The 24,288-nt window shown below is 45.2% G+C and overlaps 1 protein-coding gene across 7 annotated transcripts in view; it reads left to right on the top strand.

Annotated features, from left to right (window-relative positions):
* The window catches only part of ZDHHC14 (zinc finger DHHC-type palmitoyltransferase 14), a 336,275-nt gene that overhangs the window by 278,367 nt on the left and 33,620 nt on the right, over positions 1–24,288 (top strand). For all 7 annotated transcript variants that reach the window (XM_063917666.1, XM_063917664.1, XM_063917662.1 and 4 more), the window contains 4 exons: positions 10,882–10,930; positions 12,110–12,212; positions 14,137–14,246; positions 21,802–21,904. In XM_063917666.1, the coding sequence (XP_063773736.1) occupies positions 10,882–10,930; positions 12,110–12,212; positions 14,137–14,246; positions 21,802–21,904 (365 nt within the window). The remainder of the gene's footprint in view (positions 1–10,881; positions 10,931–12,109; positions 12,213–14,136; positions 14,247–21,801; positions 21,905–24,288) is intronic.

The following is a 24,288-nucleotide window of genomic DNA, read 5'->3' as shown; positions in this document are numbered from 1 at the left end:
TCAAATGTAGAGAATGTAAGAGAAGGTTCTGGAGGTATAAGTTGGTATGTGTAGCTTGAGGGTAAAAGGATCCCAACACCACCCCCATGGCGACCCCCGGGTCGGGGTGTGTGTGAGAATGTGAGGCCCCCAGCAGAGAGAGCAGCAGGAGAAGTGGTGTCATGAGGAGTAATCCAGGTTTCTGTAATGGCCAGGAGGTGCAGGGAGTTGGAAATGAAAAGGTCATGAGTGGGGGCCAGTTTGTTGCAAATAGATCTGGCATTCCAGAGTGCACAGGATAGGGGGTATGAGTTTGTGGGAGAGATGTGAATGAGATTATCAGGATTGCTGTAGCGTTGAGGTAGGAGTAATTTGGAAGGAAAGGATAAAGAGGGTGTGATGATGGTGCTGGGGCCTTGGCTAGGAAGGGAGACTGCATGAGTGAGACAGGGAGGGAGTGCAGTTTGATACTGGTGGAGGAGAGGTGAGGAGACAGGCAGAGGAGGGAGAGAGCAGGGTTGAGTGGTGGGGTATAAATGGTGTGAAGGGGCAGAAGTGAATTGCAATGGGGAAACAGAAGAGGGGTAGGGAGGCAGATAGGAGAGGATGAGATGTAGGAGACTGGGAGAGAGGGATAGAGGTGGTAACAGGGGACAGAATAAAGGATTAGAAAGACAATGAGTAATGGGGTTTGCCAGCCTGGCCATAGTGTGGATGGGGTGTAAACTGGTAGTAAAATGAGAATAGGAGGAGGAGTGGTGGCTGTATGAGAGAGCAGTGAAGTTTGCAGAAAGAAATACGATTTGCAAGTATTTAAAATTATGTTAATATGTACAGATTACCAGTAAATCAAATATTTGTTGATGTTAGATGGAAAATTACACAGTGTTGGCAAACCACAGGTCAGTGTTACTTCATCAAATATGCTTCTCAATAAAACATTTGTTTTCCAGGTATTTGCAGGGTCAGAGTAAAAGTTGTATTGCAGGTTTTTTTGCAGAAAGTGAGTGTATAGTTTCCTGGGTAAGTGAGGTTTGGAGAATAATAGGTGTGTACAAACATTTGTAGCTGCAGTCCAAGTATTGGTGGATTGTGATGATTTATTTGCTGTTGTTTGGAGTTTCCATGCAGTTTCCGTCCAGTATAAGTCCCAGACGACACCCTTAGAAATTTTCTCCCTTTGAAATCTTTCTTCCAAAAATGATTCAGCTACGCTAATTCAGCTAAACTACACACTAATATAAAGCCCAAACATGTGTATGTAAGCACATTGATTGATTGGACCCTCCCCTAGCCCATCACCCATTTGGAGCAATAAAACTTAAACAAACAAATGGTGAGTAGGGATGAAACCATTACACATTCCCCAAATAACTACAAATAAAACTTGAATAAATCTGCTAATAATATTTAATACACTAGACAATACCTATGGCTAGGCATTCATGATAATCCTATATGATAATTAGCAGACTCAGTACAGCTTGCTGGGAATTGTTGTTCCATTAGACATACCTATGGCTAGGCATTCATGATAATCCTATATGATCATTAGCAGACTCAGTACAGCTTGCTGGGAATTGTTGTTCCACTAGACATACCTATGGCTAGGCATTCATGATAATCCTATATGATAATTAGCAGACTCAGTACAGCTTGCTGGGAATTGTTGTTCCACTAGACATACCTATGGCTAGGCATTCATGATAATCCTATATGATAATTAGCAGACTCAGTACAGCTTGCTGGGAATTGTTGTTGGGAATTGTAGATGGGCCAGGTGTTTGTGCCGCACACTTTTGTCGCTTAGCTTAGTCATACAGCCACCTCGGTGCAACTTGTAGGCCTAAAAACAATATTGTGAGGTGTTCAGAATAGACTGGAAATTAGTGGAAATTAATTATATGGAGGTTAATAATACCGTAGGAGCAAAATTACCCCCAAATTCTGTAATTTTAGCTGTTTTTAGAATGTGTTTTTTTCCAAAATCCAGATCCAGATCCAAAACACAAAAATGTAATTCCATTTTTGTGTTTCGGATCACGAAACACGAAAAGTGCCCGCCGCACATCTCTATATTTGTGCTTAGTAAATTTCCGAGATGACACTTAGAAGAAAAAAAACTCGGACAAAATCGGGACTTTAGTAAATAAACCCCTATGTGTCACACAGTGCTATAATTCACATTACATGATGCACAGAGCCCCCAATTTACATTATACATTGCACAGTGCCTCCAGTTCACTTAACGAAAACACAAAACCCGAAAAGTGCCCACCGCACATCTCTAGTCTTAAGTATTTTGGGACGTTTAAACACAGGTGCCTTAGTTTTTAACACAGGCTCTGCTGAATCCTCTAAGGATAGAATGGCTTTCATTGCTTTAATTAACTCTGCTATATCCACTGAGCTGAGACCTTCCTCCTCTTCGTATGCCAAAGCAGAGTTTATGTAGCTTTCATTCTCCGATGAATCCACATCTGAAACGTGTAGCCTGTGAGGATGAAGAATTACTTGGCACTGGCTTTTCATACTATTTCTTTTGAGAGGCTGCTGCTGGAAGTGATAAACTGCAGGTGGGAAGCTGCATGTAAGTGTTAATCGTGTAACCTATCCCTGGTACAGGAGTTGGAAATATCCGTTCAGCTATACTGGATAATGTCTGTGTAAACACAGGCCAAGGTGGATCAACCTGCACCTGAATCTGCCTTGTATTTTTTTAAGAGACCCTGGTGAAAGCTAAACAAGATGCACACAAACCATCCTGAACCAGATCCTGAGAGGTTAACCCAGCTTTGCAAGACAAACATGATATGAGTGTTGATGTTGCCGTGAGTGTATCTTTCTCACCTTTGCCGCTCTTAGACATGATAAATAATCAAAACTTCCACAGTGCACTACACAATTTGTGACTGTAATCACTTTAAGCTTTTTTAAAGTAACATACAATCCGACCCTACCCTGCTATGCACCAGCATTGAGGATTGTAATAGAAAATAACTGGCAGACTATATAATAAAGTCAGCAATCACTATCAGTCAGTCACGTTATACATTAGTATAATAAGCAATATGAGCACATCATCAACTACAAATACATTTTAAGTATGCAGGAGAACATATTACTGAATCATGTTTAAACAGATCTACCATATTCAGACGCATAACGAAAGAAACCACAGTAATAGTATACAGACTCGTATGCAATAGGCACTTATCTAACTATTCGTACACAAAAGGTTAAAAGAGACTTAGTGCTGTATTTTCCATTCTCGGTAGATTGGGATACAGAGAGACTCACCCCGCTTCCAGGACCGATCAATACGTTTTGCGAATGCTGAGTGTATCCAGACGCTACTAGTGCACACTGCCGCTCCATGAACCTATAGTGAACACAGACACTCAGTGAACACAGATGCACCAGTCAAACAGCCGCCTATGCTGCGACTGGGTCCCCTTCGTATACAGCGTCTGAGATGGAAGCCAGAAAACAGTTCATGGCGGGAGGCACGGAGGAAACTGGTCATGAACCGGGGGGAGGGGCGACCAGGAGAGCGTCTGACTCCCCACTGCTGACATCAACCCTAGGGATCATGGCCTCATACTATTCCTGGAGCCTATGATTCCTAAGGCCTAGCGCTGGTGCACCCGAGGTGGCAGCCGCGTCAGCAACTGTTTGGTAGTCTCCTCCCAAAACAGTGTGGCTGTGTCCGTATTCCCCTTCTAAGCGTAACCAATGCTTTACTTTCTCCCCGTGCTCCGGCCACAGCCTGGTAATGTCTGCTGGGCCTGCCGGTATATCCGACACAGACGCCCACCAAAACAGCACTGTACTCGTGGGTAAGCATTGTCGCGACCCGGCGGAGAGTTGTTGGAGCGACTCTTTCTAAGACGCTTTTTAGAAAGATCACTCAAGAAAAAAATAGTAAGACTATTAAAATAAGAAAGCTTAGGGCTGCTAAAAACGAGCAGCCCTCTGACCATGGTCCGGCTCCTGCCGCTCCAAACAAAAAAACTGATTTGCCTGAGCCAGGAGCCGGGCATATATGGATGAGCCCGTTGCATGCTGGGAGGCAGAAAATCTTTGACCGATTAGTGCAAATCCGCTGTCGTTTCATCATATCCCAATGTTATCCTGTGGATAACCTGTGGACCCTGCCGGAGAAATGCAGATGTACTCTTGACTAAATGGGCCCTTTTCTCATCCAGAGATATTTCTCTTAAGATGTGCACTAATGTCCCAATACATTGACTAACCTCACCAATGAACTCACAGATACAGTATCTGTCAATTTTTATCAGACTGTATTAATCTTCATCAAGGGCAGCTCTCTGATGATCAGCTGTCCCAAGGATAAAGGTTTGATATGAAAAGTTTCATATTACACTCATATCAATAAAGAGCTCTTGCTATCATTAGGGTTCTAAACAATAGGAGCTCTTTTGTACTAAAGTTTTTTTTTTTACTGGACTATTTTTTTACCTTTAAAATAAATCAGAGCAATGAACTTGGTCACTGGACAGCTTTCCTTACATTATTCTTTAAGACCTATAACTTCAGGTAGGGAAAGTAAATGCTGCTTTCTCTTACGTCCTAGAGGATGCTGGGGACTCCGTAAGGACCATGGGGTATAGACGGGCTCCGCAGGAGACATGGGCACTATAAAGAACTTTAGAATGGGTGTGCACTGGCTCCTCCCTCTATGCCCCTCCTCCAGACCTCAGTTAGATCCTGTGTCCAGAGGAGACTGGGTGCACTACAGGGAGCTCTCCTGAGTTTCTCTGAAAAAATAATTTTGTTAGGTTTTTTTATTTTTAGGGAGCACTGCTGGCAACAGGCTCCCTGCATCGTGGGACTGAGGAGAGAGAAGCAGACCTACTTAAATGATGGGCTCTGCTTCTTGGGCTACTGGACACCATTAGCTGCAGAGGGAGTCAGAACGCAGGTCTCCCCTCGCCGTTCGTCCCAGAGCCGCGCCGCCGTCGTCCTCACAGAGCCGGAAGATAGAAGCCGGGTGAGTATCAGAAGAAAGAAGACTTCAAAGGCGGCAGAAGACTTCAGATCTTCTCTGAGGTAACCGCTGCGCGCCATTGCTCCCACACACTACACACACGGCAGGCACTGATGGGTACAGGGTGGGGGGGGGGGGCGCCGTGCCCTGGGCAGCAATTTTAAACCTCTAGGACTGGCTAAAAAGGCTGTATATAGTAAATCCCCCGCCAGTATTTAAAAAATCGAGCGGGAACGAAGCCCGCCGCTGAGGGGGCGGAGCTTGATCCCTCAGCACTAACCAGCGTAATTTTCTCCACAGACACTGCAGAGAAGCTGGCTCCCCGGACTCTCCCCTGCTAAACACGGTGACACAGGGCAGAAAAGAGGGGGGGGGGCACTTGTAGGGCGCAGTGGGTGTATTATATGCACATAATTATATAAAAGCGCTATTTATCTGGGAGTTGGTCTTTCCAGTGTCAGTTGGCGCTGGGTGTGTGCTGGCATACTCTCTCTGTCTCTCCAAAGGGCCTTATTGGGGATCTGTCTCTATATAATTATCCCTGTGTGTGTGGGGGTGTCGGTACGAGTGTGTCGGCATGTCTGAAGCGAAAGGCTCTTCTAAGGAGGAGGTCGAGCAGATGATTGTGGTTTCTCTGTCGGTGTTGCCGACTCCTGATTGGTTGGACATGTGGAATGTTTTAAATGCAAATGTGACATTATTACATAAAAGGATGGACAAAGCAGAGTCCAGGGAAAAAGCAGGGAGTCAATCCATGGCTTTGACTGTGTCACAGGGCCCTTCAGGGTCTAAAAAACGTCCCCTATCCCAAATAGCAGACACTGATACCGACACGGATTCTGACTCCAGTGTCGACTACGATGATGCAAGGTTACACCCAAGGGTGGCAAAAAGTATTCATTATATGATTATTGCAATAAAAGATGTTTTGCATATCACAGATGACCCCTCTGTCCCTGACACGAGGGTACACATGTTTAAGGAAAAGAACCCTGAGGTGACATTTCCCCCATCTCATGAGCTGAACGCATTATTTGAAAAAGCTTGGGAAACTCCAGAAAAAAAACTGCAGATTCCCAAAAGAATTCTTATGGCGTATCCTTTCCCGGCACAGGACAGGGTACGGTGGGAATCCTCGACCAGGGTAGACCAGGCTTTGACGCGCTTATCCAAGAAGGTGGCGCTACCGTCTCCAGACACGGCAGCCCTCAAGGATCCTGCTGATTGCAGACAGGAAACGACTTTAAAATCAATTTATACACATACGGGTGCTTTGCTCAGACCGGCAATAGCATCGGCTTGGGTTTGTAGCGCGGTAGCAGCTTGGACAGATACCTTGTCAGCTGATATTGATACCCTAGATAGTGATACCATTTTATTGACCTTAGGTCACATCAAAGACGCAGTCTTATAGATGAGGGACGCTCAGAGAGACGTCGGCCTACTAGGTTCAAGGGCCAACGCCATGGCGATTTCTGCTAGGCGAGCACTGTGGACCCGCCAGTGGACGGGTGATGCCGACTCAAAGAGGCATATGGAAGTTTTACCTTACAAGGGTGAGGTTTTATTTGGGGAAGGTCTCGCGGACCTGGTTTCCACAGCTACTGCAGGTAAATCTACTTTTTTGCCTTATGTTCCCCCACTGCAAAAGAAAACGCCACAGTATCAGATGCAGTCCTTTCAGTCGCCTAAGTCCAGAAGAGGTCGGGGCTCTTCCTTCCTCGCCAAAGGGAAGGGTAGAGGGAAGAGAATGCCTACTACGGCCAGTTCCCAGGAACAGAAGTCCTCCCCAGCTTCTACTAAATCCACCGCATGACGCTGGGGCTCCACTGAGAGAGTCCGCTCCAGTGGGTGCACGTCTTCGACTCTTCAGCCACGTCTGGGTTCAGTCGGACGTGGATCCTTGGGCGATGGAAATTGTATCCCAAGGCTACAAGCTGAAATTCGAAGACGTGCCTCCCCGCCGATTCTTCAAATCTGCTTTACCAACGTCTCCCCTAGAGATGGAGATAGTTTTAGCTGCAATTCAAAAGCTGTGTCTACAGCAAGTGATTATCAAGGTTCCCTTAATATAACAGGGAAAAGGGTACTATTCAACCCTATTTGTGGTCCCGAAACCGGATGGCTCGGTCAGACCCATTCTAAACTTAAAATCCCTGAACCAGTACTTAAAAAGGTTCAAGATGGAATCGCTCATGGCAGTGATCTCCAGCCTGGAAGGGGGGGATTTTATGGTGTCACTAGACATAAAGGATGCATACCTTCATGTTCCCATTTATCCTCCTCATCAAGCGTACCGGAGATTCGCTGTACAGGACTGTCATTACCAATTTCAGACGCCGTTTGGGCTTTCCACGGCCCCGAGGGTTTTCACCAAGGTAATGGCGGAAATGATGGTACTCCTGCGCAGGCAAGGAGTCACAATTATCCCGTACTTGGACGATCTCCTGATAAAAGCGAGATCAAAGGAACAGTTGCAGAAAAGCGTGTCGCTCTCCCTGAGAGTGCTGCAGCAACATGGCTGGATCCTAAATCTACCAAAGTCACAGTTGGTTCCAACAACTCGGCTGTCGTTCTTAGGCATGATTCTGGACACAGAACAAAAGAGGGTTTTTCTCCCGATGGAAAAAGCCCAGCAACTCCAGAACATGGTCAGAGACCTGTTAAAACCAAAAAAAGTGTCAGTCCATCAATGCACTCGAGTACTGGGGAAAATGGTGGCGACCTACGAGGCCATCCCATTCGGCAGGTTTCATGCGAGGACGTTTTCAGTGGGACCTTCTGGACAAGTGGTCCGGGTCCCACCTTCAAATACATCAGAAAATAACCCTGTCTCCTAGGGCCAGGGTGTCTCTCCTGTGGTGGCTGCAGAGTGCTCACCTTTTAGAAGGTCGCAGGTTCGGCATTCAGGACTGGGTTCTGGTGACCACGGACGCGAGCCTCCGAGGATGGGGAGCAGTCACACAAGGAAGGAATTTTCAGGGACTGTGGTCAAGCCAGGAGGCTTGTCTACACATCAACATACTGGAATTAAGTGCCATATACAACGGCCTGCGTCAAGCGGAGAATCTTCTTCGTGACCTACCGGTTCTGATTCAATCAGACAACGTCACAGCCGTGGCTCATGTAAACCGCCAAGGCGGGACAAGGAGCAGAGTGGCAATGGCGGAAGCCACCAGGATTCTGCGCTGGGCAGAAAATCACGTAAGAGCTCTGTCAGCGGTATTCATTCCGGGAGTGGACAACTGGGAAGCAGACTTCCTCTGCAGACACGATCTCCATCCAGGAGAGTGGGGACTTCATCAAGAAGTCTTTGCAGAGATCAGTCTTTGGGGACTTCCTCAAATAGACATGATGGCATCACGCCTCAACAAGAAGCTTCGGAGGTATTGTGCCAGGTCAAGGGACCCTCAGGCAGTAGCGGTGGACGCAATGGTGACACCATGGGTGTTTCAGTCGGTCTGTGTTCCCTCCTCTTCCTCTCATCTCAAAAATATTGAGAATCATAAGACGAAAAAGAGTACAGACAATACTCATTGTTCCAGATTGGCCTCGAAGGGCCTGGTATTCAGATCTTCAGGAGATGCTCACAGAAGATCCGTGGCCTCTTCCTCTCAGGGAGGTCCTGTTGCAGCAGGGACCCTGCGTGTTCCAAGACTTACCACGGTTACGTTTGACGGCATGGCGGTTGAACACCGAATCCTAACGGGGAAGGGTATTCCGGAGGAAGTCATCCCTACTCTGATAAAGGCTAGGAAGGAAGTGACGGCGAAACATTATCACCGTATCTGGAGGAAGTATGTATCTTGGTGTGAAGCCAAGAATGCTCCTTCGGAAGATTTCCACTTGGGCCGTTTTCTCCACTTTCTACAGACAGGAGTGGATATGGGCCTAAAGTTAGGCTCCATTAAGGTACAGATTTCGTCCCTATCTATATTCTTCCAGAAGGTATTGGCTTCTCTCCCAGAAGTCTAAACTTTTGTAAAGGGAGTGCTACACATCCAGCCTCCTTTTGTGCCACCAGTGGCACCATGGGACCTTAACGTGGTGTTACAGTTCCTAAATTCTCACTGGTTTGAACCTCTTCAAACAGTTGAATTAAAGTTTCTCACTTGGAAAGTGGTCATGTTGTTGGCCTTGGCATCTGCAAGGCGGGTGTCCGAATTGGCGGCCTTATCTCATAAGAGCCCCTATCTCATTTTCCATGAGGATAGAGCAGAGTTGAGTACTCGTCCTCAATTTTTGCCTAAGGTGGTGTCATCGTTTCATATGAACCAACCTATTGTGGTGCCTGTGGCTACGGGAGATTTGGAGGATTCCAAATCCCTTGATGTAGTCAGGGCCTTAAAATTTACGTAGCCAGGACGGCTCGGGTTAGGAAAACAGGGGCACTGCTTGTCCTGTATACAGCCAACAAGGTTGGCACTCCTGCTTCTAAGCAGACTATTGCTCGCTGGATCTGTAACACGATTCAGCAGGCTCATTCTACGGCTGGATTGCCGTTACCAAATTCGGTAAAGGCCCATTCCACTAGGAAGGTGGGCTCTTCTTGGGCGGCTGCCCGAGGCGTCTCGGCCTTACAGCTTTGCCGAGCAGCTACTTGGTCGGGTTCAAACACTTTTGCAAAATTCTACAAGTTTGATACCCTGGCGGAGGAGGACCTCATGTTTGCTCAATCGATGCTGCAGAGTCATCCGCACTCTCCCGCCCAGTTTGGAGCTTTGGTATAATCCCCATGGTCCTTACGGAGTCCCCAGCATCCTCTAGGACGTAAGAGAAAATAAGATTTTAAACCTACCGGTAAATCTTTTTCTCCTAGTCCGTAGAGGATGCTGGGTGCCGCCCGCCCCAGTGCGGACATATTTCTGCATGACTTGTATATAGTTATTGCTTGCATAAGGGTTATGTTACAGTTAAGATCAGTCGTTGTCTGATACTGTTTTGTTCATACTGTTAACTGGTTGCGTATATTCCAGGTTATACGGTGTGGATGGTGTGGGCTGGTATGAATCTTGCCTTTGGATTATCAAAAATCCTTTCCTCGTACTGTCAGTCTCCTCTGGGCACAGTTTCTCTAACTGAGGTCTGGAGGTGGGGCATAGAGGGAGGAGCCAGTGCACACCCATTCTAAAGTTCTTTATAGTGCCCATGTCTCCTGCGGAGACCGTCTATACCCCATGGTCCTTACGGAGTCCCCAGCATCCTCTACGGACTAGGAGAAAAATATTTACTGGTAGGTATAAAATCTTATTTTTCCTATTTACCATTACTGTGCTGAATTTGATATACATGTGGCACATGCATCTTCGATTATTTATTCTTACATCAGGGTACTCCTATTGCTGGATTTTAATGCAGTGCCTTATTAGAGAATGTGGTGTATAGTTACAGAAAAAACATTCAGGGAAGGGATCTTAAATGGTCCCTCTTTCATGTGATAACAGATTCAAGCATTTTTCCTCGTAGAGTGATACATTGGATAAATATTAACATTCTCCTATAAGACATTGGAGCAGCATTTTTCAGTTTGCAATTTCTCTTGCTTTCTTAATAATACATACCAGCTATAGTTAATGTGTTTTAACAAAAGACAATGTTAAATATACCCCCGGTGAGAATATATCATTAATTTCTGCTAAGGCAACAAATCAAAGTCTTATACATTACTCTCCTGCCCCCGGCAAGGTAGTTTCAGAAGACTGCTAAATTTTACGGTCTTATATTTCCCTTAATAATTGTTTTTTTTTTTTTTTTCATTATTACTCTCTTTCAGAATACAATGTTAATTTAACAGTATTGGGGGACTTGGTTTGTTTTGTAAATATGTATGATTGTACTTAATTTTTGTGTATTTTTATTTCTCATATTTTTCTTCTGTTATGCAATTTTAGGCTCTCAACAAACAGGATTTCTCAATGCCTTAAAGGACAGTCCAGCAAGATATCCTTTTAACAATAGTTTTATGTTTTGGTGTATGCAAATTCAATATAGGATGTCTGTATAAATGTTGCTCAGAAGTGAATGTTAGAAACAGTCATGTACAGAGTTGTTCACTTCTAGCTTCTCTGCACTTTAAACAGCCCTTCTAGTTACACCATGAAGTGGCATGACTTTTTCCATTAAAATGATGCAAATAGGGTGCACAAGCAGCTTATGCTGATTAAAATGGTATTTGGCATGGCTATATTCTTTGTGCGGTTGTGGTTGTCTCTGCATATGAAATGGTATAGTGATTTCCTAGAAAACATACGTTTTCATATGCAGATAAGACGCATTTTTTGGCAAAAAAGATGCCCAGCGCTAATGGAATTGCACAGGACCTGTCAGCTCACTCGTGCCAGGCATCTCCCGCTGAGTGGCGTATTGAGACAAGATGTATGAGGACACATCTGTAAGACTTGTCTGGAAATGCATTATTTTTCTTTTATGTATAAGGGTTTCTTTTCTGGTTATTATTGCCCTAGAATTAAAAATATATTTGTCCTGTTGAAATCTCTTCAAATTTTGTGGTCAGGGCTGCTTCCTTGTTGCAGATAGATTGTAAAAACAATATCCTAGAGAAGGCATTCCCAACCACGGTCCTCAAGGCACACCAACAGTGCAGGTTTTAGTGATATCCAGGCTGCAGCACAGATGGTTAAATCAAAATGACTGAGCTACTAATTAAGTCACCTGTGCTGAAGCCTGGATATCACTAAAACCTGCACTGTTAGTGTGCCTTGAGGACCGTGGTTGGGAATGCCTGTCCTAGAGGTAAAGGCCTGACAGTTGGGCCTCTGAGACTGTTACAAATGTTAAATTTCACATAAAGTCAATTTTTTTTTTTACTTTTCTCTTTCAGGAAATGTGAAAATTTTGTATTTCACACATTATTATTAATTGTTTTTATTATTGTTTTTTTTTTTTATTATTATTATTATTATTATTGTTATAATTATGGATTATTTTTTTATTATTATTTTAGATTTTAAAGTTTTAAGCCAAACCGGATTCTCCTGTTACATTATAAGAAACCATTCTTTGTTTGATCATAATGTCCTGTGAGACTTGAAATATTCTGTTAAACAGTTTGTGTAATAATTTGGCACTGAAGTGTACCTTCCTTGACTTATGGATCACTGTTTTGGAAGCTGTGGTGTGTTTCTTCTCTGTCTGGTCAATTGTTGGCCTGTCAGGTTTCCATACATATTTGATCAGTTCAAATCAAACTACCAATGAAGATGTAAGTCTTTCCTTTGTTATGCCTCATTTCAGTAGATCCGAAGCAGGGGTGTATCTACCTATTGGCCAGGATGGCACTCGCCAGGGGTGCCAGGCAAGGAGGGGGCGCCGCCTGGCTGTGCCACCCGCGGCCAAAGGATAGAAAAGCAGTACTGTCAGACTGTACCTGGTGAGAGTCTGTTACTGCTGGAGCGGCGCTGGTGTCCAGCAGCACCGCACTTGTAATCAGACTCAAAATAAACTACAGCTCCCAGCAGCCCTTGTTGCTGGGAGCTCCCGGCAGCAAGGGCTGCTGGGAACTGTAGTTTATTGTGAGTCTGATTACAAGTGCGGTGCTGCTGGGCACTAGTCTGATCACTAGTGCAGTGCGGTGCTGACAGACACTGGCGCCGCGCCGGCAGTAACAGACTGTCACCAGGTACACAGCAATTGTTATATAGCACAGTGCTATAGATCTATTTGTTGTTGAAGATAATAAAAAAGTGTCAGTGTTTGGGACAAGGGACTGTAGTACCTGGAAAACTACACGATTTTCATGCATGTTAGATGTAAGTAAGTAGCAAGTAAGCGAAAACTCTAACTTGTTGAGTGTAATAAAGAAAATACATATCTTACCTATTTCAAGGCCAGGTTCAATGAAATGTATATCAGTTAATTGTATAATTGATCATTTTATCTTGGAAGCGATGGCACCCTGGAAGCACTTCTACCATCCAACTAATGGTGTTTGGTTAATGGCTGGGTCCATTTGAGGCTCATCTCACAGCAGCTCATTAGCATTTCATTCAGGATGCAGTCAAGATGCCGGCGTTTGGCATCCCGGCGGTCGGAAAGCTGACGCCAGCATCCCGAAACTGCTCGGAATGCTGATGCTGGCATCCCAACATAGATAGCGATGCAGAATGCCAAAATCCGGATCGAGTTGGTGCCAAAGACTCCACTGGCAAGCCACGTGGGAGGGTTAGGCTGCAGGGAGGGAGATTAGGAAGGGTGGGTTAGTGTTAGGCACCACTGAAGAGGCTTTGGGGGGGGGGGGGGGGGCGGGTTAGGCTCACGCTGTGGGAAAGGTGGGTTAGGGGGGAGGGGATGGTGTAACGTGGATACGAGACACTACTGTGCGGTGTAATGTGAATGAGGGACACTACTGTGTGGCATAATTTGAATTGGAAGTACTATTGTGTCCACGCCCTTCCCCCACAAGACCATGCCCCATTTCCAATACTCGCATCTTATTCCAAATGTGTGTGTGTGAGGGGTGGGGGCGGCAGCCCCTTACTTTGCCAGGGGCGCTCGGACCCCTAGATACACCCCTGATCCGAAGTATGTAAAATTGTTCCCCCCAAGTCATTTATGACACATTGCAGTGCTACTAGTCCTAATAGGGGAATATAAAAGTACATTCCTCATTGCACATTTTTACACTTGATATGAACATCTCAAGGCTGTTATTAACATTAAATCTGCATCACCACTCCCACAGATATTGCACAATTGACTCATTTGGGATGTACATTACTAATGTGAGTAAGGGAAACTTAAGACTGCTTCATTTCAAATGTCCTACCTTTTATATGTAGAGGTCTCTACAGTGGTAGAGACCTCTACATATAAAGGTAGGACATTTGTATAGGAAGCCCCTATACAAATTGAGCCCAAGAAGACTAAGGTTCTGTTAGCGGTCATTGCCCAAGTTAATGTGTCTGTTTAAAATGAAACTGTGAGTTTACTAAATTGAGACATATCCCAAGTTTAAACATTATTAGATTACAGTAGTTTGTAGTAAGCACTAACAAAGGTCAGAGTCCAAATTAAATATTTGTGACATGGCATTTAGAGTTTACCTTTATTATTATGGCCTGTATTTGTTAGCATGATCTACCCCAGTAAACAATTCGTTTTTTATTAACATTGTATCACTCTTGCAGATTAAAGGTTCCTGGTCAAGTAAAAGAGGGAAAGAAAACTATAATCCATATAGCTATGGCAATATTATCACTAACTGCTGCGCTGCACTTTGTGGACCAGTGAATCCAAGGTAAGGTCTTGCTGCACCAGGGACATGCTAATGATGACGGAGAGAGTTACAAACCTAACACATGCATATAGGGGGTCATTCCGAGTTGATCGCTCACTAGCAGTTTTTAGCAGCCGTGCAAACGCTATGCCGCCGCCCACTGGGGAGGGTATTTTAGCTTAGCAGAAGTGCGAATGCATGTGCAGCCGAGCTTTGCAAAAATGGTTTGTGCAGTTTCAGAGTAGCTCCGAACCTACTCAGCGCTTGCGATCACTTCAGCCTATTCGTGTCCGGATTTGACGTCATACACCCGCCCAGCCACGCCTGCGTTTTTTCAGACACGCCTGCGTTTTTACAAACACTCCCTGATAACGGTCAGTTGACACCCAGAAACGCCCCCTTCCGGTCAATCTTCTAGCGGCCACCAGTGCAAAGAAAAACGTCGCTAGAACCTGCGCACAATCTCAAAGGGCTTTGTACCCGTACGTTGCACGTGCCCATTGCGGGGCATACGCATGCGCAGAAATGCCATTTTTTCACCTGATCGCTGTGCTGCGAAAATCAGCAGCGAGCGATCAACTCTGAATGACCCCCCATAGTTGTCATGAGTGTGTTGCAATTGATGCATTTATTGTTACTGAATTCGTTAGACATTTCCCAATCATAGATCTGCAGATAGATTGTTGAACTTATTGTGTACCTTCTTGTAGCTGCTTTTTATAAAGGGCCTGATACAGAGATGAATGCAAGTCCAGTTTGCGAACATACCTTATTTTTTGCAAGAGCAACTATGACAAACTATGGGTAATTGAGTCTACTGCATTTCCACCTGTGGTGAGTGGCTGTAACTGGGCACCAATGTGTTTTCCCATGTAGTATGTGTTCTGAGGGCTTGGCTTGGACATGATTGCAGATGGCTCTTTTGCATCCAGTATGTGCCTGGCGCACTTGCGATCTGATAGTGATGGCAGCTATTTTCATAAGCGGATGGTGACGCATAGATGGGTACAACTCAGAATATTGATAAATATCCACATATTATTTTCAAGCACCCAATATGGCCTATGTATGTGCAACTCTAAATCAGTTCCATAGTGAATATACCAGATTGTCTTTGATACATTTACAGTTTTATATGTATAACATTGCTAAACCTTTATGGAGCAGGTCACGGCTAAGAAATGTTTTGTTTGAGTAATGCAGTATTGTATATCTTCCTATACCATTTACTGAGCCAGGTAAATATTATAAAGAATACATGGTTTAGTTTAGATTTCTGATGTTTCTACATTTTAGGAGTTTACTGGAATTTTTGTTAGATATGGAGGATGGGATTGGACAAACAAAAAGTGTGCCTTACATTTTTTCTCTATTAAAGTTGTGCGCTGAGAACGGAGTTGTTTGCTTATGGTAGGTTAGTGTTACACCGATGGAATGTGAAGAGTGTGCCAGCGAAATTACTGGGTAGTTTAGTTATATGCTATGTGCCACAGGACAACACCTCCATATCCAGCTGCATACATAACTTACTAGAGTGATAAGTTATTATCCTAAGAAAGCGTCTCTCATTTCTCTAACGTCCTAGTGGATGCTGGGGACTCCGTAAGGACCATGGGGAATAGACGGGCTCCGCAGGAGACATGGGCACTTTAAGAAAGAATTTAGACTCTGGTGTGCTCTGGCTCCTCCCTCTATGTCCCTCCTCCAGACCTCAGTTTGAATCTGTGCCCGGACGAGCTGGGTGCTGTTCAGTGAGCTCTCCTGAGCTTGCTGTAAGAAAGTATTTTGTTAGGTTATTTATTTTCAGGGAGCTCTGTTGGCAACAGACTCCCTGCATCGTGGGACTGAGGGGAGAGAAGCAGCCCTACTCTCTGAAGCTAGGTCCTGCTTCTTAGGCTACTGGACACCATTAGCTCCAGAGGGATCGTACACAGGATCTCACCCTTGTCGTCCGATCCCAGAGCCGCGCTGCCGTCCCCCTCGCAGAGCCGGAAGACAGAAGCCGGGTGAGTATGAGAAGCAAGAAGACTTCGAAATCGGCGGCAGAAGACTCCGTTCTTCACATGAGGTAACGCACAGCACTGCAGCTGTGCGCCATTGCTCCCACACACCTCACATACTCCGGTCGCTGTAAGGGTGCAGGGCGCAGGGGGGGGGGGGGGGGGCGCACTGGGGCAGCATATGGACCTCTTTTGGCAAAAGTACACATGTATACAGTTGGGCACTGTATATATGTATGAGCCCCCGCCAAGAAAATGTATATTTAAGCGGGACAGAAGCCCGCCGTCGAGGGGGCGGGGCTTCTTCCTCAGCACTCACCAGCGCCATGTTTTTTCTCCACAGCACCGCTGAGAGGAAGCTCCCCAGCCTCTCCCCTGCAGATACACGGTAGAAGAGGGTAAAAAGAGAGGGGGGGGGGCACATAATTAGGCGCAAAAATCAATACAAAACAGCAGCTACTGGGTTAACATTAAATTACTGTGTTATTCCTGGGTTAATAGCGCTGGGGTGTGTGCTGGCATACTCTCTCTCTGTCTCTCCAAAGGGCCTTGTGGGGGAATTGTCTTCAGATGAGCATTCCCTGAGGGTGTGGTGTGTCGGTACATGTGTGTCGACATGTCTGAGGTAAAAGGCTCCCCTAAGGAGGAGATGGAGCAAATGTGTGTGTGAGGGGTGTCTCCGTCGACAACGCCGACACCTGTTTGGATATGTGTAATTAAGTGCTAAGGTGAATTTATTGCACAAAAGATTAGAGAACAGACGGAATCTACCCATGTCTGTCCCTATGTCGCAGATACCTTCAGAGTCTGTCAATGCTCACTATCCAAAATAATAGACACTGATATCGACACGGAGTCTGACTCCAGTGTCGACTACGATAATGCAAAGTTACAGCCAAAATGGCAGGAAAGTATTCAATATATGATTATTGTAATAAAAGATGATTTGCATATCACTGATGACTCATCTGTCCCTGACACAAGGGTACACATGTTTAAGGCGAAGAAAGCTGAGGTAAATTTCCCTCCTCTCATGATGAAAAAGAGCGGGAATCTCCAGACAAGAGACTGCAGTTTCCCACAAAGATTTCTCAGGGAGTATCCTTTCCCTACTAAGGCCAGGATATGATGGGAATCTTCCCCTAGGGTGTCACGTTTGCCCAAAAGGTAGCCCTGATTTAACAGCTATCCTCAGGGATCCTGCAGATAGCGTGCACATTCTGGTACACTACTCAGACCGACAATTGTGTCGACATGGGTTTATAGCGCTCTAGCAGCGTGGACAGGTACCTTATCAGCAGAGATTGAGACCCTAGTATGTGTATGTGTGTATATATATATATATATATATATAGATATATAGATATATATATATATATATATATATAGATATAGATATAGATATAGATATATATAGATATATATATATATATATAGATATATATATATATATATATATAGATATTAAAGATGCTGTTTTAAGATATATATATAAAACATGCCCAAAGAGACATTAGTCTACTGGGTTCTAGAGTCAACGCTATGTCGATTTCTGCTTGACGTGTCCTGTAGAATATGCAATGGACAGGTGATGCCGACTTAAGAGGCATATGGAAGGCTGAGGATTGTATGGAGAAGGGATCTCGGACCTGGTCTCCACAGCTATAGCTGGTAATTCTGATTTTTTTTTGCCTTATATTCCTGCACAGCCTAGGAAAGCACGACATTATCAAATGCAGCCTTTCGATCACAAAGAAACAAGAAAGTCCGATGTGCGTCCTTTCTTGGCAGGGGCAGAGGAAAGAAGCTGCACAACACAGCTAGTTCCCAGGAACAGAAGTCCTCCCCGGCCTCTACAAAATCCACCGCATGTCGCTGGAGCTCCACAGGCGGAGCTAGGCCCGGTGGGGGCACATCTTCGTAATTTCAGCCACAAGTGGGTTCACTCCCTGTTGGATCCCTGGGCAATTGATATTGTGTCTCAGGGATACAAGCTGGACTTTGAGGAGATGCCCCCTCACCGACGGCCCTGCCGGCTTCCCCCCACGAGAGGGAAATAGTGTTAACTGCAATTCACAAATTGTATCTTCAACAGGTGGTGGTCAAGGTTCCCCTCCTTCAACAAGGAGGGGGTTATTATTCGATCATGTTGTAGTCCCGAAACCGGACGGTTCGGTCAGACCCATATTGAATTAAAATCCCTGAACATATACCTGAAAAGGTTCAAGTTCAAGATGGAATCGCTAAGAGCGGTCATCGCAAGCCTGAAAGGGGGAGAATTTATGGTGTCTCTGGACATAAAGGATGCATACCTTCATGTCCCCATTTATCCACCTCATCAGGCGTACCTCAGATTTGCGGTACAGGACTGTCATTACCAATTTCAGATGTTGCCGTTTGGTCTCTCCACGGCCCCGAGAATCTTCACCAAGGTAATGGCGGAAATGATGGTGCTCCTGCGGAAGCAAGGTGTCACAATTATCCCGTACTTGGACGATCTCATAAAAGCGAGATCAAGAGAGCAGTTGCTGAACAGCTTATCACTTTCTCTGGAAGTGTAACGTCAACACGGCTGGATTCTAAATATTCCAAAGTCGCAGTTGGTTCCTACGGCTCATCTGCCTTTCCTAGGCATGATTCTAGACACAGACCAGAAAAGGGTTTATCTCCCGATAGAGAGAGCTCAGGAGCTCATGACACTGGTCAGGAACCTATTAAAACCAAAACAGGTGTCAGTGCATCACTGCACTCTAGTCCTGGGAAGGATGGCGGCATCATACGAGGCCATTCCCTGCGGCAGGTTCCATCCGAAGACCTTTCAATGGGACTTACTGGACAAGTGGTCCGGATCACATCTTCAGATGCATTGGTTAATCACCCTATCCCCCAGGGCCAGGGTGTCTCTCCTGTGGTGGCTGCAGAGTGCTCACCTTCTCGAGGGCCGCAGATTCGGCATTCAGGACTGGGTCCTGGTGACCACGGATGCAAGCCTCCGAGGGGGGGGAGCAGTCACACAGGGAAGAAATTTCCAAGGTCTGTGGTCAAGTCAGGAGACTTGCCTTCACATCAACATCCTGGAACTAAGGGCCATATACAACGCCCTACGTCAAGCGGAGACCCTGCTTCGCGACCAACCTGTTCTGATTCAGTCAGAAGCCACCAGAATTCTTCGCTGGGCGGAGAAGCACGTAAGCGCACTGTCAGCAGTGTTCATCCCGGGAGTGGACAACTGGGAAGCAGACTTCCTCAGCAGGCACGACCTCCACCCGGGAGAGTGGGGACTTCATCAAGAAGTCTTCACACAGATTGCAAGTCAGTGGGAACTGCCACAGGTCGACATGATGGCATCCCGCCTCAACAAAAAGCTACAGAGGTATTGCGCCAGGTCATGAGACCCTCAGGCGATAGCTGTGGACGCACTGGTGACACCGTGGGTGTTCCAATCGGTCTATGTATTTTCTCCTCTTCCTCTCATACCCATAAGAAAAAGAGGAGTGAGAACAATACTCATTGTTCCGGTTTGGCCAAGAAGGACTTGGTATCCAGATCTGCAAGAAATGCTCACAGAGGACCCGTGGCCTCTTCCTCTAAGACAGGACTTGTTGCAACAAGGGCCCTGTCTATTCCAAGACTTACCGCGGCTGCGTTTGACGGCATGGCGGTTGAACGCCGGATCCTAGCGGAAAAAAGGCATTCCAGATGAGGTCATTCCTACGCTGATAAAGGCTAGGAAGGACGTGACAGCTCAACATTATCACCGTATATGGCGAAAATATGTTGCTTGGTGTGAGGCCAGGAATGCCCCTACGGAGGAATTCCAGCTGGGCCGTTTCCTTCACTTCCTACAGTCAGGAGTGACTTTGGGCCTAAAATTGGGTTCCATTAAGGTCCAGATATCGGCCCTATCTATTTTCTTTCAAAAAGAGCTGGCTTCTCTACCTGAAGTTCAGACGTTTGTGAAGGGAGTGCTGCATATTCAGCCCCCTTTTGTGCCTCCAGTGGCACCTTGGGGATCTTAACGTGGTGTTGAGTTTCCTGAAATGCCACTGGTTTGAACCACTCAAAACAGTGGAATTGAAATATCTCACATGGAAGGTGGTCATGCTACTTGCATTGGCTTCGGCTAGGCGTGTGTCAGAATTAGCGGCTTTGTCACATAAAAGCCCCTATCTGGTTTTCCATGCGGATAGAGCAGAATTGCGGACCCGTCCACAATTTCTGCCAAAAGTGTTTTCAACCTTTCATATAAACCAACCTATTGTGGTGCCTGTGGCTACTACGGACTTTGGAGGATTCCGAGTTGCTTGATGTGGTCAGGGCTTTGAAGGTTTATGTAGCCAGAACGGCTAGGGTCAGGAAAACAGAATCTTTGTTTATCCTGTATGCTTCCAACAAGCTTGGTGCTCCTGCTTCAAAGCAAAATATTGCTCTCTGGATCTGTAATACGATTCAGCAGGCTCATTCTGCGTCTGGATTGCCGCTGCCAAAATCAGTTATGGCCCATTCCACTAGGAAGGTGGGCTCTTCTTGGGCAACTGCCCGAGGGGTCTCGGCATTACAGCTGTGCCGAGCGGCTACTTGGTCAGGTGCAAACACGTTTGCGAAGTTCTACAAGTTTGATACCCTGGCTGAGGAGGACCTTGTGTTTGCTCACTCGGTGCTGCAGAGTCATCCGCACTCTCCCGCCCATTTGGGAGCTTTGGTATAATCCCCATGGTCCTTACGGAGTCCCCAGCATCCACTAGGACGTTAGAGAAAATAAGATTTTACTTACCGGTAAATCTATTTCTCGTAGTCCGTAGTGGATGCTGGGTGCCCGTCCCAAGTGCGGACTTCTTCTGCAATACTTGTATATAGTTATTGCTGCAATAAGGGCTATGTTATTGTTGCATCAGGGTTGAACTGATGCTCTGTTGTTGTTCATACTGTTAACTGGGTAAGTTTATCACAAGTTATATGGTGTGATTGGTGTGGCTGGTATGAGTCTTGCCCTGGATTTCCAAAATCCTTTCCTTGTACTGTCAGATCTTCCGGGCACAGTTTCTCTAACTGAGGTCTGGAGGAGGGACATAGAGGGAGGAGCCAGAGCACACCAGAGTCTAAATTCTTTCTTAAAGTGCCCATGTCTCCTGCGGAGCCCGTCTATTCCCCATGGTCCTTACGGAGTCCCCAGCATCCACTACGGACTACGAGAAATAGATTTACCGGTAAGTAAAATCTTATTTTTCCTGTTTGTGGCACAAGAATAAATGCACAAAGCTAGATTGCCAGAGAGTGCCTTCACAATAGTTCCGGAAGCACTTACTCCATAGCCTATTAACAGAAATTGAGTCATCCCCTTGTGTGCAAATGATGAAGTTGTATGGAGGCAATGATGTACTGTTAATGTTGTGGAGGAACAGGCTGCTAAGGTGGGAGCATGGACAGCTGGGTTGCCAGAGTCAGGAGCAGAAGAGCAAAGTGTAGAGCTCTGCCCTGCCCTTTTTCAAAATGTTATGACCTGTAGTCACTTAAACAAAATTTCTTCTTCTTCTTTTAATTTTTTAATTTTGATTATTTTTTTTAATTTTTTTTAGCTTAATTAACCGCAGAGGAATTGTACAAGCTGATATGGCACAGTCAGTCGCACCATCTAATGGATTGACTATGTATGGTTCTACTCAATCCCAGAGCAATATGGTAAGATAGGCCTTACCTTGTTTGTCGGCTTTCATACAAAGAAATGTATTTGTGTACAGTGCTAAAACTTTTATCTGACAATGTAGTAATATATCTACTTGTATTTGATGGATGGATGGATGCATGCAGCGGTCTATGACAAATGGAATTATCCTGATCAGAATGGTGAGCCCTTGCCACAATTGCTAGAGTATACAAATCATGCATGGTGAATAGATCAGTCATATAGTGCAAGATATGTGAGAGACCACACACTATCTCCAGTAGTATTGGTAGCTTTGGCAGAGCCTGATGCTTCTGGATGCCCTAGGCGAATACACTTGTACCAGCCCCTGCAATGCTGCCAAACACTTGGCACAGCACATGTGTGCGCCCAGGAAATCACTTCTCATACTGCATATGTGCAGGTAGTGAAAGTTGTACAACTGACATGTTTAATGTTGTTTACATTGTGTAGAGTAGACTTCGGCATCTGGAGAATGAGAAGAAGACTCTACAGATAACCTTATGCAGCTATCCAAGCTACCCATGTGGTGCTGTAGCACAATATACATAAAGTAAAGAATTTAGCAGGGAGTTACATGTTCACATTGTCCCAGCGACCTGGTAGTTCCTTTTAAGAATTTCCCTGAATACTGCCTCAGCATGGCTGGATAACTAACCAGCTTCTTCAGTTAAGTTGTATGGTTGCCACCAACATGGAATGAATTAGGTCTTAATTTTATTCCCTGGCAGCCAACTGTGTGATGACCCACCAATAACTAGTGCCCTAGGCAGCAGCCTAATGGTTAATCTGACACTGTGCTTTGGATCTACTCCTCTCATGTGGCCCAAACACCTCTTCTTGAGAGGAGCTTGTGTCCTTGGTATGGTATTTTGTTGCAATACAACAACTAATCATTTAAGACTACTTACCTGTAGCAGCTTATTTCTAATAATGCTCAATTTGTACAGGTTTCCCAACATTGCGGTATTACAATAACTTATGTAGTATTCCATCGGCTTTTATTTGAAACTATTTCTCTTATGGTCAAGTAAAATTGAATTTTCATTTATATAAGCCTTCACATTCCCTGGCGTCAGCTAGTGTGTTGTGTTAGCATATTTTTCACTAGTTGACAATAGGTTTAAAACTGGCCATTGCCCCAAAATTACTTGTGTTTGCAAAATTTGTTTTTTTAAAATGCTGCTTGTTCCATTCATTTAATTTAAAATCACAACTTGACCACCATGCTTGACATATGGTTTCACGTGCTTCTGAAATTACATTGTTCAAATGCCAGAGGATACCAACATTTAAACATGTGGCAGACCATATACTTATTGACTTGGTATCTAAGATATATGCCACAGGTATGGAATGGAACTCTGCTTTATTTGTCTGTTAGATAACAAATAAGTCAAGGTCCAGATGGAAACCGTAATTCATTTCTATGTTGCTCAGCAAGCCATATTGGAGAATGGCCTCAGTGATTCCTTTCTGCTGACAGATCATTAGCTCAGATCTGAGAAGAACAGATGCTCTTCCACCTATTAATGCTATGATCAGGGAATGTCTCATTTGCACTATGCACACTAATTGCTGGTTTATGAGAACTGTTTCTCATTTATTTTTTAACTGACTTGGCAAAAAGTCTACATTTGAGTAAGCTCTATATCTGTGTGCATTTATACATCAAAAGACTTCTGCACTTGCAGAAATGTAATTTCCAAATCTGCAGTATTGTATTGTATGGTCTGGACACTGTGGTGTGTGCGAGCCTAGCCTGTATTGTACTTTATATGTAGGTCTAAAGGTGGGTACACACTTAGCGATAAATTAAACAATGTCTTGACCCTTTCTGAGCGGTGTCGTTTAGTTTTTCATTAAGTGTGTATGCTGCCGAGCGATGTGCGTCCCCGCTGGTCGTTAACGACCCTCGCTGTTGGCCGTGCATGCAGCTCAATTTGGACTGTCGTCCAAAAACTGCATGCACGGCCCTCCTATGGCGTGACGTCACTGAGCAAATATGGTTTGCACATCGGTCGGTGTGTACGCACTGCCGCCGACTGCCCAGTCCAGGAGGGGAAACACTAGGCGACATCGCTCATAGAGCACAGCGCCTAGTGTGTACCCACATTTTTTTTTTTTTTAATTCAATACTTTCTCTATCGTCCTAGTGGATGCTGGGGTTCCTGAAAGGACCATGGGGAATAGCGGCTCCGCAGGAGACAGGGCACAAAAGTAAAGCTTTCCGATCAGGTGGTGTGCACTGGCTCCTCCCCCTATGACCCTCCTCCAAGCCAGTTAGATTTTTGTGCCCGGCCGAGAAGGGTGCAATCTAGGTGGCTCTCCTAAAGAGCTGCTTAGAAAAGTTTAGCTTAGGATTTTTATTTTACAGTGA

This window comes from Pseudophryne corroboree, chromosome 4 (assembly GCF_028390025.1).
Source record: "Pseudophryne corroboree isolate aPseCor3 chromosome 4, aPseCor3.hap2, whole genome shotgun sequence".
Lineage (NCBI taxonomy): Eukaryota > Metazoa > Chordata > Amphibia > Anura > Myobatrachidae > Pseudophryne > Pseudophryne corroboree.
Note: the sequence above shows the minus strand (reverse complement) of the source record. Positions and strands in the feature narration are given on the sequence as shown.